Source organism: Populus alba, chromosome 8, assembly GCF_005239225.2.
Source record: "Populus alba chromosome 8, ASM523922v2, whole genome shotgun sequence".
NCBI lineage: Eukaryota > Viridiplantae > Streptophyta > Magnoliopsida > Malpighiales > Salicaceae > Populus > Populus alba.
The window spans coordinates 5,953,031-5,966,969 of NC_133291.1; the positions used below are offsets into that span (position 1 = coordinate 5,953,031).

General features: G+C 33.5%; 3 protein-coding genes across 5 annotated transcripts; all 3 read right to left on the reverse strand.

Moving 5' to 3' along the window:
* Positions 1-1,393: 1,393 nt before the first annotated feature.
* LOC118062516 (eukaryotic translation initiation factor 5A) lies at positions 1,394-3,466 on the reverse strand. Its single transcript, XM_035076304.2, has 5 exons — positions 3,255-3,466; positions 2,466-2,588; positions 2,313-2,369; positions 2,162-2,236; positions 1,394-1,786 (listed from the first exon to the last, which is right to left on the reverse strand). Exons 1-5 carry the CDS (start codon positions 3,375-3,377, stop codon positions 1,685-1,687), a joined length of 480 nt encoding a protein of 159 aa, XP_034932195.1. The 5' UTR covers positions 3,378-3,466; the 3' UTR covers positions 1,394-1,684.
* Positions 3,467-5,046: 1,580 nt separating this feature from the next.
* On the reverse strand, positions 5,047-10,766 carry LOC118062515 (mitotic checkpoint protein BUB3.3). 3 transcript variants are annotated; one of them, XM_073410655.1, is made up of 10 exons: positions 9,608-10,766; positions 9,374-9,510; positions 8,903-8,985; positions 7,980-8,231; positions 7,612-7,684; positions 6,734-6,814; positions 6,580-6,661; positions 6,384-6,484; positions 5,387-5,492; positions 5,047-5,254 (listed from the first exon to the last, which is right to left on the reverse strand). In XM_073410655.1, exons 1-9 carry the CDS (start codon positions 9,710-9,712, stop codon positions 5,411-5,413), a joined length of 996 nt encoding a protein of 331 aa, XP_073266756.1. In that variant the 5' UTR covers positions 9,713-10,766; the 3' UTR covers positions 5,047-5,254; positions 5,387-5,410. The 3 variants fall into 3 exon arrangements, with proteins under 3 accessions (XP_073266756.1, XP_034932194.1, XP_034932193.1); XM_035076303.2 differs by having other exon boundaries at positions 5,047-5,307; XM_035076302.2 differs by having other exon boundaries at positions 5,047-5,492; positions 9,608-10,764.
* Positions 10,767-11,007: 241 nt separating this feature from the next.
* Positions 11,008-13,294, reverse strand: LOC118062517 (cell division topological specificity factor homolog, chloroplastic). Its single transcript, XM_035076306.2, has 2 exons — positions 13,075-13,294; positions 11,008-11,757 (listed from the first exon to the last, which is right to left on the reverse strand). Exons 1-2 carry the CDS (start codon positions 13,162-13,164, stop codon positions 11,167-11,169), a joined length of 681 nt encoding a protein of 226 aa, XP_034932197.1. The 5' UTR covers positions 13,165-13,294; the 3' UTR covers positions 11,008-11,166.
* Between the last annotated feature and the right edge of the window lie 645 nt (positions 13,295-13,939).

Consider the following 13,939-nt stretch of genomic DNA (forward strand, 5'->3'; position numbering starts at 1 on the left):
ACCAATAAATTATTACCCAAACCATCCGCTTCAACCAATTGGAAACAGTTCGCTGGTAGGTCATTTGTTTTCCATCTGCTCTTGCTATGATTGCTGGGTTGTGATGATTATATATATATTTTTTTAGATACAAAAAAGCTGTACTGCTGAACACTGGATATTTCGAATGATCTTTGTCAACAAGGGTCCGTGTTGACTGTCCTTTCTATGCTTCACCGTATTTATTGGCAGTTAGAAAAGTTGTTGAAATTATATTTTTTAAAATATTTAAAATTTTTTATTTAAAATTATTTTTTATAATATTTTTTTTATTGTTATGATATGCCATCTTAAATTTTTTAAAAAAATAAACAATATTATTTTAATATATTTTAAAAAACATATTTTCAAAAATAATTATTATCATATCTTTTAAATATCATATTACTTTAGGGCCTATTTGTTTCTGCGTTTAAAAAGTTATTTTAAAAAAAATTAATTTTGTTTTATTAACTTCAAATTAATATGTTTTTAGTATTTTCAAATTATTTTGATGTGCTGATTTAAATAATTTTTAAAAAATAATAAAATATTATTAATATGTATTTTGACACGAAAAATTATTTAAAAAATAATCATAAATACACTATTAAATAAAATTTAATATACGATTTGTTATGCCTTTTTAAAATATGCTTTTTTATAAGTTAATAAGCTTATTTAATAAATGATGAATCTTTTATCTACTCAAAAGTAAAAAGAATTTTTTTATGACCCTATATCCTCTCGTAAAGATCGGCTTGGGACTGCTGCCATTAGATTGGCTAAGGAAATAGTACCTGCTGAATTTGGAGAATTTGATCAGAGGTACCGAAGCTTGCGCAAGAGGACCTAGGACATCTCGTGTCTCGCAAAATGTCAAAAAAGTGATAATACACTTTAAAGACCAACCTCAACAGGATTCCTTGAAAGTTGGAGGGTGAATTTTTGAAGAATTGCTCTGGTCATATCTCGTCAGGATTACTAACCAGGCAACAACAAATGCTCGATTCTCGGATACTCTACGAGGATTCATACACATCTCTCGAGAATTCAATTGTACGCCACTTTCGACAGCTAACATTTAAATCAGACTGCAGCCGTGAAAAACATGACGAAAGCAGGAACTCGTTCGGAAAACGGCATTCCATTTTGCTAAATAGTTTACTGTCATATAATTATTAATTATGATTCAACCAGCGTGAATCCTTCGGCGAACATGTGAAAGAACCAAATTTTCGAGAAGAATCTCAATTCTCTTTCTTAGGTTCGGCTCTAACCCAACACACACAAGTAAAAAGTTGGCTTACTAGAACATAACATGAGCATCGACGGTCAAGCACAAGGAACGATGATGAGGAAAGGAACTGGATCCTACAAGGAAATAAAAACTGTAAATTGTTTGAAACCACCAAAGGTGCCAAAAGATGTTGTATACAGTCTTAATGGCAGAACAAACTTTCTCCACGCCAAGAACCACAAGAATAACATTCATTACAAATAAAAAGCCACTTAAATAATGGCAAGTCTTCATATATAAGGCCGCATCTGGTGCAGAACGTTTACTTAAATGGGGCCCAGTTCTCAAACCCACATAAAACCCCTTGCTAAAGCTACAACTATCAGCCGTCAACCTTGGGCATGCGCTGCATGAAGCAGGCGCATATTACTTGGGGCCAATGTCCTTGAGGGCGCAGATCTGCTCCTCTCCCATGGAAGACATCACCGTCACAACAAGATCTTTCCCCTCACCAAATCCATCCTTAATCTGCATAACAAAGAGAAAACATGACCAACAATATTCTGCATAACAAAGAGGTTCATGGATTTTCTGAAATAGACTGAATCGGACTTATCTCCTATAGATTGAAAACTACAGTACAAAAATTGATGCGCAAAAGCAGAATTTAAGGGCACTGTAAGATTTTTATACATCCAGCACATGCATTTAAGGGCACTGTAAGATTTTTACACATCCAGCACATGCCTTTGCTCCATAACAAAAATCCAGCCAATTTCAAAGCACAAAATACACAAGCAGATTAAGCGACCACAAAACAAAACAAAAAAGTTAAAATCCTGAGAGGCAGCACAATCTTGTTGCCTAATCGAATTCACTAGGGAGAACAGAATGTCAACTAACCTGAGTGAGGAGACTGTCATCAGTTGGGAGTCTCAGGTCATCCTTAGTATTGCCATTCTCAGTCAGTAAGCTCACCTGAAAATTTAAAAACAGATTAGAAAAGAGTCCAATTAGCCTAGTTTTAAAAAAAGTGAAAGAGTAAGGAACGAACAAATCCATCCTCAGAGATATCAATCAGCTGGTAGTCAGTACGGGTAACGTGGGGAACCTACAATGCAATGGAAAGAGACATTTAAATCATGAAAAAGCTTCAGTGATGAATAACTCATTGATGTAAAATAAATTAGATAAAAAAACTGCATACATCACAGTTGTGGGAAGAAGGAACAATATCTTCAAGCTTTTTTCCATTGAAAATATCAATCCCAACGAAGTGACATTTAGCATGGCCATGCTTGCCAGTTTTGGAGGTCGAAACCTCCACGACCTGTAAAAGAAAATTAAAAGCATGTCCTTAATAAGTGTTATACAAAACCCAGAAGTTTTTTTAAAAAAGGGGAACGCAATCTCTAAAGAACCAATAGGATGATCAACATGGGTTAACAAAGCTCAACATCACTAAATGAATTATACACATGATAAACAAACAAACAAGCTTTACACCTGACAAGTAGAATTTCCATCCGAGTTCATAACTTGTTTCATATTTATAATTAATCAAATTATCCTAAGATTTTATTTATAATTAATCGAAGTATCCTGAGATTTACCTTCACAAAACGAGTAGAGCAATGGCTATTTCGATCATGCTTGCAAAATTACCATCAGCATTAGATTCTGCCTATAGACATGTTATTATTCAACAAACTTTTACATTTTCTGAACAGTATATTATCAAATCTAAATAATTTTTTATTTTTCCTCTTACGTTTTTAAAGTTAACAACAGCAACTAACACACTGAACATGACTGTAGGTAAGCTCTAAACCCTAACTATCCATAACCAAATCAATTCCATAAAAATAATAAAATCAATTCTGATCCGACATTCATAAAAGGCATGCATATTCTGGAACAAAACCAACACACAGATAAAAATCAAAACAAAAAGATTCAAGCAGATCTAAAATTGAGATTGATAGTGAAACTTGACCTTGCAAGGGCGATTCTTGATGACTATGTAACCATTCTTGCGAATGGTACCAGCTTGCTGAGGATAAGTTTTTGAAGCTCCGGCATCGGCCTTTGACTCGAAGTGATGCTCCTCGTCAGACATGGCGGCGATTGATCAAGAGAACTAGAAAACACTAACAATAAAAAAACACAGAGAGTACCAAGAGGACAGGGAGATTTTATCAATTTATGCTATTTATATGGATGCGTTATTTAAAAGTGAGGGTCTTTAGGGTTTCTAATAGTTGGGTTTTTTTGTAAAACCACTTATTTTGAGTGAGTTTGGATCATTGGATTTAAGAGATGGACGGTGAACGATGCGATGAAATATATTTTTGGTCCTCATGCGTTATTAGTACGCAGTCCGGCACGTGGGCTGCTTGTGCTGATGCTGTTTGGGATAAGTGTTTGTGTAAAGTTCTTGACTAAAATACACATGCACGATTCTGTTCTACCACGTGTCCTCCTTAGTATGAACTCCTTTTCCCCCCTTCCTGAAAGCACAAACTAGTTTGCCACGTAACAAAAAAAATTGACCTTGCCGGGCCCTTGCGTTGTTGCCACGGTTTCTTTTATCCGTATTACAAACTAGTTTAGTTTACAGGGTTGAGTTATGCTGCCACTTGATTTTTTCTTTCCAACATAAAAGAAATACGCAGGTTGGAAGAAATTATGTGGTATTATTAATAAATTTAATTTAATAGATTAATTTTGCATTTTTTTATTGGATTTTTTGTCTAATTTAAATTTAATACCTATTTGATATTATGGTCAAATCATGTTTTTATTTTTTTTCAAATTAAATTTTTAAATATTTTTTAGTCATTTTATTGTGCTAATTTTTTAAAAAAATTTAAAAATAATAATAAAAATATTATTTTGAAGTATTTTCAAGCAAAAAACACTTTAAAAAATAATCTTCACTGCACTCCCAAACGTATCTTTAAAATTAAACCGTGTAAAAATTACTCCGACATAACCTAACCGACTCGAATTATCTAAAAACAACTGGAATTACTAATAATAAAAAAAAATATTTTAAATATAAAATAAAAATTCAAAATATTTTTTTTTTTTGCCATTAAAAAATGGACATGTTATACTAGCATAAACCTTATGACCTAACCTGTTAATTTTATAATTTTTTTTAAATAAAATTTGTCTATACTTAAATATATAATAACAAAAATAAATATTTACAAAATTAAGTATAAATTAAATACTAGATTTGTTTGAGACTAGAATAAACTTATATAAAATAAACCAAAATATTTTATAAAATAAATTTAAAAGTAAGCAAATATTAATGAATAAAATTAAAAAAAAAAAAGAGAACGAAAAATAAATGCAAGAGATAAGTCAACACCCCCAACTTTTGTAAATGTATCAAGTAATTCGTTTCATTAAAAAAAATCTTTTAAAAAATCAAATTTCTCAGAATTTGTATTCCATGCTCGATTGCGAAGGAGAATTTATGTTTTATATTATAAAAATGGAATTTGGTTGAAGAAAAACAAGATAACTTAAAAAAACACATTGACACTCAGGTCTGCATCAGGCAACTTGATTTTTAAGTTTGACTTTTATTATGTGGAAAATTCATAAAAAATATAACCTTGACACGTACTTCTAACAGCCAGTTCTTTTCATTGAATACTCAGTACTAGGCACGAGGCAACACTCTTCACTTGACAGAAAACAAATCCTTCTTTATGAATATCCTGTTCCATTCGAAAACAGAAAAAAAGAAAAAAAAAAAGAGAAGAGAAAAGTGCAGAATCGGAAAAGGGTCCCACAGAGTAGCACTGCGTGACCAAACGGCGTCAAATTAAAGCCGGACAGGATAACCATTGAATTGAGTGGTATATGTTACAGGTTACAGGTACAAGGAATATCTTAAATGGAAGAATCAAAACAAAATGTTTTGCACCTTCTCCCCCAAACTTTGCAGTTTGGAGCAAGCTCTTGAAAACGAAAGGGCTGAAGCAATAATAAAAATAAAAAACAAAGGGAACTGACTCCATTATCAATACCTGGGCAGGAAATTGCATTGTTTTAAGCAATTAAGCGAAAACTACAGGGCAGATTTATCTTCTAAATTAGATCTATTACCTTCGTTTCCAAGCATGCGAATATTCATTTCCTATTTGAAACTTCAGAAGAGAATCCAACATAGCTGTCTTCCATTTTCTGTATGAATATTTGAGGGGACACCTCCCTGTCATGGAAAAGTCACATGGAGAAAAATGCATGGTTAAGCGATTTGATTGACACGTATTAGGCAACACTGTGCCATAATCAAATAAGAGACCATTGTCGGTTTTCTTGCATCATATAATGCAGAAAAATGAAGATATATGCAGCAAAGACAAAAATATTAACAATTAACATTAAAAAAAAAACAGAATAATTTTTCACCATTTATCTAGACATTGTTCACACATTCCTAAAACACTGCCCATTTACTTTTGCACTCTTCAGAAAGCGCTTTGTTTTTGCATTTTGGTTCTTATAATTAACAAAGTTTATATTTCAACCATGACATTTTATTTTTGTACATTTCAATCTTTTCAATTAAGAGAAGAGAGAGGTTTTAGCCGGACATATTCTAGCCACAAAAAAATACTAATCTTGGTATCACTAGATTTGTTTTGAAAAAAGGAATCCGATGAAGATAGTTTGGACATTAAATCATACTCAAAAAGATAAATCAGAATTTGAAGAAAATGTTTTAATTTTATTTTAAGTTTTTAAACTACATAGAGTGTGTTTTAGAATTGAAAATAGGATTTAGAATTGAAAACAATGGAACACAAGAGCATAAAATGAAGGTGCTGAAAAAAAATTTCATAGATTATTTTTTAAAGTATTTTTTATTTATAAATATATTAAAATATTTTTTTTTTATTTTTTAAAAATTATTTTTAATATTAACAAATTAAAATTTTCTGAAAACATAATAAAAAATTTAAGTAAAGAAAAAAATAATAAAAATTCAATTTTTTTAAAAAATATTTTTTAAACACAAAAACAAATAAACCCTAAAAAACCCTAAAGAAGAGTATGGTAGAACAAAATCACAAAGGAGTTAGCAACTGGAGTGGCATACGTTTCATTAGCATCTTGATATGTGTAGCTTGATCCAACAGCTAGAAGTTGCCCCACATGGTTGTATGACAAGGATGCCACACTATTTGGATATCTAGGAAACTGAAAACAAGAAAAGGGACGAACCACTTACAAATATGATTGGAAAAGAAATCAAAGTGCATGCAGCTAACTGTTGTAATCAGATGGGAACATACCTCGTGTAATCTTCTTTTACTTTTAGCATCCCATACAGTAACATAGCCTTCATTATCGCCAGTAACAAAAGCACCACCAATGCTAATTTAAAAATAACCATCAATTTAAGTTTCAGAGTACATGATGGCAAACAATTGACTGGACTGTACTTACAGTGGATTGAAAACTATGTCATTAACTGACACAAGATGTGCCGTTCCATCCTTTGTCGTAGGGCGACACCGAAAAGTGTATCTGCAGTTGATTTTGAAAAGTGCAACGCATTGCAAGACTATTAGCAAATTGTTCAGATCAACATGATAAATATGCACTTGCACAGACAATAGCAAATAGAACACAACAAATGCTCCAGCTCAAATATTTTATTCTGCAGTATGAGAGCAAACATATACCACAATGGTCAGATTACCAAGAGCAATATGGAAAGTTTGAGAACAAATTATGAAACTTGTGTTATCCATGTAAAAACCGTACAAAATGTTGCAGCATTAATATCTCAATACCAGAAACTTAAATTCAACTTCTAGAGAGGAGTCAGTGATGCCACAGAAGTATATCTAGTTTAGTGCACATGCATGTGAAGAAACAAAAAAAAAGGTTAAATCTCTTTGCTAAAGGACAACCATGAAAGTTTTTAGATTTAAAACTCTTTAACAAAAAGGATGCAATTCCATCCGGCTCATCGAGTTCTACCTTGGCAATCTAGTTTGACATATCCCATGATCGCTGGGATGCCTCTTGTATTATACAACTTGTCTGTCACAAATGCAGAATTGTCCTTGACCTTGGTCCTAAGCTTGGATGATGAGAATGTGGAATGGCATTAAGTTTAGTCTTGGTCAAAATCTTTAGAACGTAAAAGGAAAATTCCTCTACATTCTGCGGATCTACTCTACTCAAACCTCTAGCAGTGGGACAAAGAAAAACGAAAATACCACTAGAAAACAAAGAATACAAAGATTAAAATTGAAAATATACTACCAATATCAGATCTTTAACAAATGAAGCATGCTTGAAACCAAAAGACTGACCCAGTGGAATTCGAATTTAATGGATTTGAAATCTCCAGTGCTACGCGTCCATCTATCAACCCAATTGCATATCCTGCAAAAAAAAAAAAAAATCATATTCAAAAGATTGAAAGGGAGGACAGGGGGATTGGAAGAAAGAAAAGGAATATAATGTCATTTTGAATGGTTAAAGAATGATTAAAACCTTCATACCATAAGAGCTACAACCAACCACACACTAGATAGGTAGTAAAACAATTACAGTTTGGTTGATTCACTTTTAAGGAATCAGTATGTTCTAATAATAATGGCATTCCCTGCGAAAGAGATCTTCCACCAGAAATTGCATGTTCAGAATTATAAAGATCACATTATCATTATAGTTGTACCTCTGGTATGTGGAACTGAAGCAACACAACTTATCCCTACATCCATAGATGGTTCTTTGAAATCCACCGCTCTTTCATAGTTCCGCAAGTCATATATATTTACTGCTGCTCCAACAGCTACCATCAAATCAAAACCGGAGATAGAAATGGAATCAATTTCTGCACCCAGATTTCTGAAGAGTGCAAGAGGATTTGCCAAGCGCATATCCCAAGACATTACCTTCTTGTCTAATCCAGCTGAAATCACTTGGCCTATAAAAGCCAAATAGAAAAGAATCATCAGAATCCCCCACATCAATGATGCAACAAGGAAATAGCAGATCCACATGCAAATAGGCTGCAAATTGGGCTCTTTGTATGTCTTAGCGACCAAATCTTACAGCAAAACTGCATTGCATTGCCATGGTCATATATATCATAAGGTCAAAAATTATAATGCATAGAACAGAAACCCTAACCTTTAAAAGGAAATCTAAAGGATGGAATGCAAGGTTTCTAGTATGAGGCGGGTGGATGATAAAAACCCCAATAAATATGCATGCAAAGGTCTTATTTTTTGCTTTCTTAGACTTGGTTATCCTTGATATCCGCAAAATTTGTCAGCAGTCCCAACAACATGTTAATTAGATGTATGACTGACCTTATTCAGATAACACTTGACAGGATTTAATAGTGCTCTTTAGAAATATAAAGATCTCCAAGGAAAAGAATATAAATGCATAAGTTTTCCAATTATTAGAATAGTAGGGAAAGCTACATTTACTGCCAAATATACCATTTGAGGTTGAGTACACATTTATCTCGTTGTCCAGCAGAAAATAACAAAAAAGAAAGGAAGAAAGAAAGAAAGAAAGCAACATGTGTCAAGTTCTAAGTTAGATTCATGTTCATGTGACTCGTGAGGATGCGTAAAGATAGCTTACATGTTTCAATAGAGTATCCCACACATGTTGCCATGTCCTGATGATTTCCAATAGCATCAATAGTTCCTGAGTGCAAGTCATACCTAGAAAAATTTGGCCATAACGAGTCAAGATATAAGGCATGAAAACCATAGCATACCACTTCAAACAACAAAATTAACTAAAACACACAGTTATGATTGAAACATATTCTCTCCAATAAAACCAATGTAAGCAAAGCATAATCGAGCAAATCAGCCCAAATAAACAAAACCCCAGCCTGATAGCCAAGTCGCTAAAAGAAGAGGCCGGCAATGTTACCAAAAGCTAGCACCGTATGCTACTGAAATGCAAAAAATTAAGCAAGTTATGATCATAGTATTGGAAGCAATTATTGAATCAGAAGTAATAAATAATATAAATTGATTAATATTAGAATAAAGAAAGATAAAACATGTAGTGTCGGAGATAAAAACGAGAACAAGAACAAACCTTGTAATGGAACCATCGGACGCAGCCGTAAAAGCAACGGACTCACTCTGGAAACAACAGTCGAGAAGAGCAGCTTGTGAGGGAGCAGGAGCTTCTAATCTAAGCAGAGAGCTATCCACATCGTATAATCGAAGATTCTACACGATCAAACAGATGTAAATATAATAATGTCGAGAAAAAAATCTATAACTAATTTTTTAAAGTAAATAATAAAGAAGAGAGGCGAACACTGACGGAATCCCAAGAGGAAATGAGGAGATTATTGGATTGAGGGGCGAATCGGATCCTGGAAACTGCATCTTCGATGGGGTTTTCGAAATTTAAACACGCGCCTTTCATTTGGGTACAAAATTAAGACACAAAAGGAGGTGTTTGAATGGGGAAGAGAAGAAAACCTAGTCTAGATCACAAAACCAACTGTGATTTCAGTCGTAGTTTGCCCTAATAAATAAGCTATAAGACGCAGGGAAAGTGAACAAGAAGAAAAGGTTCCTTCCCGCTCAGCGTAAACAGCGGGATAATTATTTGAATCTATGTTACAAACGAACCACCATTAGACTGTTCTTTTTTTTCTTCTTTTTTTCGTGTGTGTGTTTCTTGGGTGCATTTTGAGGGGGTACTTTTTAGTGTTTATGCTTTAATATCCTTTCCCCCTCTATTTATTGATTTTGAATGGCTATATGGAGTGTTAATTTTTTTTGTTAAAATAACAATTTATTTCTATATATTTTTTTGGAAAAAAATCATAAAATAAAAATAAAATTATTTTTTCTCTTTAAACTTCTCCTCTCCTCATTTTATGTAAAATAAAAAATAACTTATTAAATATTATTTTCTATTGGAGTACCACATGAAGATAAAAAAAAACTAAATTATTCTATTCAAGATACTATATTGATAATTTGACGGAGTATTTTTTAAGAAAACATTTTGAAGATTTTTTTTTGTACATCTTTTTTTTTTTTTCCTGACATGCATTAGAGGCTGGGCTGCTCGAACCCTAGTACCCTGTAGGAAGGGAAGTGCACCGCCTATGGACCAGTCGGTGTGTTGTCTTCTCCAGGACGGTACAATGTCAACTGAAATTGTGATAATTCTCCTGAAGCTGGAATTTGGGCAATACTTGAGTAGACAAGCACACCAAGCAACTCCAACGTCTCTGCTTCATCAATCTCCATTTTGTGAACCTGAAGTAAACACTACCATCTCCCATGCCTTGAGGAAAGCTGATCAGTGGAGATGGCAGCATTGTATCTTTCAGTATCTCGAATGGCGGTCAATCGCATTGAAACCCTGAAAGACATTCCTTAATCTCAAATGTAACCTAACCATTTTGAAACTAATCAAAACACAACGAAAGACGTGAAAATTCAACAAATTCATACAACTCTCAAGCACATTAAAAAGATATAATAAGTGAAAGAAAAACTTGCATGTATTTAGGATTCTAGTTGTGATTGTTTTTTAAAATATTTTTCATGTTAAAATATATAAAAAAAATAATTTTTAAAATTAAAATATTAAAACAATTCAAAATATAAATAAAATTAAATTAACCCACGTTTTGAAATACTCTCTTAATAAATATCAAGGTATTCACATGCTCCAGCGTCATTAAAGCAAAAGGCCAAATCGAAGAGAAAGTTCAAAAGGAGCAAAATCTTCAACCACTCAACAGGAGTTTCACATATACATAGGAGTGAGATTATCTTCGTGGCTAAAGGTCCAAATATGAAAAAGATAAAGTTTTGATACTAGCCAAACCCCCCTCTGTTGAAATTTAAGCTTACAATTCATCGTGTTCTTTCATCTGGGATGTAGAAATCAAACCGAACATCAACAGAACCAGAAGTTTCTCCAGCATCTTTGTACTCGATGTTTGTTATTGATCCACTCTCGTCTTCTTCCTGATATCCTGGCTTCACCCGATGTACAGGCACTGTCACAGAGTACACCGTCCCAAGATCTGTATCAGTTGTGACACTCAGCTGAACTTTATCCTGTGATTCTATCTCCACGAATTCTGATAGAGCATGCACGATGTTGTTCACAATTTTCCGTTTTGCCTCATCACTAACTGCACATCTGTCAGAGAAGAGAATCATCTTCAGACGCTGTTTGGCAATCCTTGCATTTGAGCTCTTTCTTTGAGTTGGTGAAGGGAATATTATCCTCCAAGCCAAGTTTAAACGCTCAAAGAAGCTCATGTTTATGGCACTTAGGAGCAAGCTTTCAGCTTCTTGATTAATTGCAGTTGAGGATAGTTGGTAATCTTCAGCAATCCCAGCAGATCGTTTAAAGTGACCGTGTATTTTAAAGCCAGGCCACTTGAGCATGTTTTGGGAAGTGCCACATCCTCCATTGAGGAAGCCTAGGAACTCTACCTATATATTACAGAGCAAAAGACTTAACTATAGTGAGACATAAACCAACATACATGCCAAAATCTGCCAGCCAAAAATTCTTCAATACTAAAAATACATAGATGTAAAAAACAAGAGCAAAAGATTTTCTTTTTACTAAAGTAGTTCCGACACAAATATTGTAACAACTACCCGCAGAGCATTTGGTCATCCTGTACCTATGCTGTCTCATTTTACTGAACATTGCATGGTTCTCTATACCATAGCATACTATCCAAGTCTTTGTATTTCCGTAAATAAATGCAGAATTAGTATAAAAATCCTCAACTTAAACAGCCCGGCACTCCAAATTTGATATTTCTCACTGATGTGTCTCAACTCTTCAAAATGAACCAATTAAGCCTTTCATCAGATGCCTGCTAACAAGGTGTTCATGTGAACAGCATCTGCTGATATGGCAATCCACATCAAACCAAATTAAAACACCACATAATCTAGTCACGGAGAGGGGCTGAAATAAACAGAAAATCTTGGCCATAGAGGCAAAGATCTTGTCACTTGAAACCCATTTTAATTTATTGTTTTTTCTGTCTCTGAAAGTTTGAGAATTTGGGCCACTCCCATTGATGAAACTTCTACAGTTTCATACGTGAAACCTGGAGTAATAATCAGAATGTGTCAGTGTGCATAAATATGGCTTTGGAAAGCCTCTCTGTTCTTCAGTCCAAGATATTATGAGTGGAAAGATCAAAAGCTAACCCAACTCAGTGCATCCACAACATCGGACAAATGCTTCTTCAAGTTTAAAACATGAAATGAACAACCTTAGAGCATGTAAATATAAATTCAGGAAATAAAACCTGCATTCGAAGTCATTTATTTGACAATTTCACTTCACCATAATCTACTTTCAAAATATATCTAGGTGCCAAATACATAATGCTAAGCACCTCTCTAAACCATAAATTTTCTAAATTTCTGTTCTCCTTTATTGTAAATCATTGCATACGGATTTAAATGATACATAATCACATACGCATTGACCCTTGTATGCCGAAAACCTATCAGCCCAGATCACCAAATGAAACAACAAAGGACACCCATAATTTATCAGCCTCCATGAACAATTAAAAAATGATATTTATATGCCCCCGTTTTAGTAACAAACAACCAGTTCTCCCTCAAAAATCAACCCAAAACCCCAATCTTCCCCATCTCATTTCCCAAAGTATTTCTCAAATTCCCCAGCCAACACAGATAAATTGACATAACATGGGAAGCACATAGAACACACGTGAAAACAGAAGCGAGTGGAGCTAAATTAAACGGAGTGGAGACCTTGGAATTCGAGGGAGGCAAAGAGCATAGAAGGTGTTTAGAGTAAGAGGCCAGTGTCGCTGAGACCCTCAGATCTCCTGATATCGCCATTTCCGATTATGTAAGCTCTCTTTCCTCTCTCGCTCGCTCTGGCGCTCGCACCTACACCGTCTCGCTGCTATGTTTTTGCTCGCGGAGTGGCAATTCTGTTTCACGCTGCCTTCCTGGGGTGGAGTGATAAATTATTTACCTGTTCCAACGACGGCGTTTTTATATGGTTTAGTTTGCAATTATTTTGTTCTTGTTGACCTCATAGCCAAGTCTTCCTTCGGAATTAACGGCAGCATAGTAGTTGAGTACTCACTTACCACCCTAATTTTTACCATAAAAAATGATTTTTTCCCCTCTTAATAAAGACATGGTCTCTAATTTAAAATAGAAAATTTATACGAATCAAATCCTTACATGGTCTCTTTTAATTTATCGAATTCAAGTTTTAAAATTCACATTCATAAAAATTTATTAATTGAAATACAATAAATTAATATGTTTTTTAAATCATTATAATTTAGTCTTATTTAATTAGTAATCTAGTTAAAAAAAATACTTGACATATTTAATCGTTTAACATCGATTTGCTATACATCAAAAAATTAATTATTTTATTTGAAAAGTGAGTTTTAACTTAGATTTGAAAGTAAATAAATTTCCCCATTAATATAAATCAAATTCAATATAATTTTTTGTGTAAGAGAATATTGAGTATAACGTGATATAAAGGTACTTCAATTTCCCCCTTCCTTGGATCATAAAAAAACACATAAATAAGATTCAATTCTATATTTTTTCAAGCAAAAAAAAACAATTTAAAATATACTTTAAAAAA

Bases quoted from the DNA above. Each gene is read 5' to 3' on its own strand.
- LOC118062516 (XM_035076304.2), bottom strand. From the start codon at position 3,377: ATGTCTGACGAGGAGCATCACTTCGAGTCAAAGGCCGATGCCGGAGCT. The intron at 2,589-3,254 runs GTCAAGTTTCAC...TTTCTTTTACAG, and splicing joins TCAAGAATCGCCCTTGCAAG to GTCGTGGAGGTTTCGACCTC. The intron at 1,787-2,161 runs GTTAGTTGACAT...TTTGTTATGCAG, and splicing joins ATGACAGTCTCCTCACTCAG to ATTAAGGATGGATTTGGTGA.
- LOC118062515 (XM_073410655.1), bottom strand. From the start codon at position 9,712: ATGAAAGGCGCGTGTTTAAATTTCGAAAACCCCATCGAAGATGCAGTT. The intron at 7,685-7,979 runs GTACAACTATAA...TTTTTTTTGCAG, and splicing joins TTCAGTTCCACATACCAGAG to GATATGCAATTGGGTTGATA. The intron at 5,493-6,383 runs GTATGCCACTCC...TTTCCATGACAG, and splicing joins TATCAAGATGCTAATGAAAC to GGAGGTGTCCCCTCAAATAT.
- LOC118062517 (XM_035076306.2), bottom strand. From the start codon at position 13,164: ATGGCGATATCAGGAGATCTGAGGGTCTCAGCGACACTGGCCTCTTAC. The intron at 11,758-13,074 runs GTCTCCACTCCG...TGTAATATATAG, and splicing joins TGCCTCCCTCGAATTCCAAG to GTAGAGTTCCTAGGCTTCCT.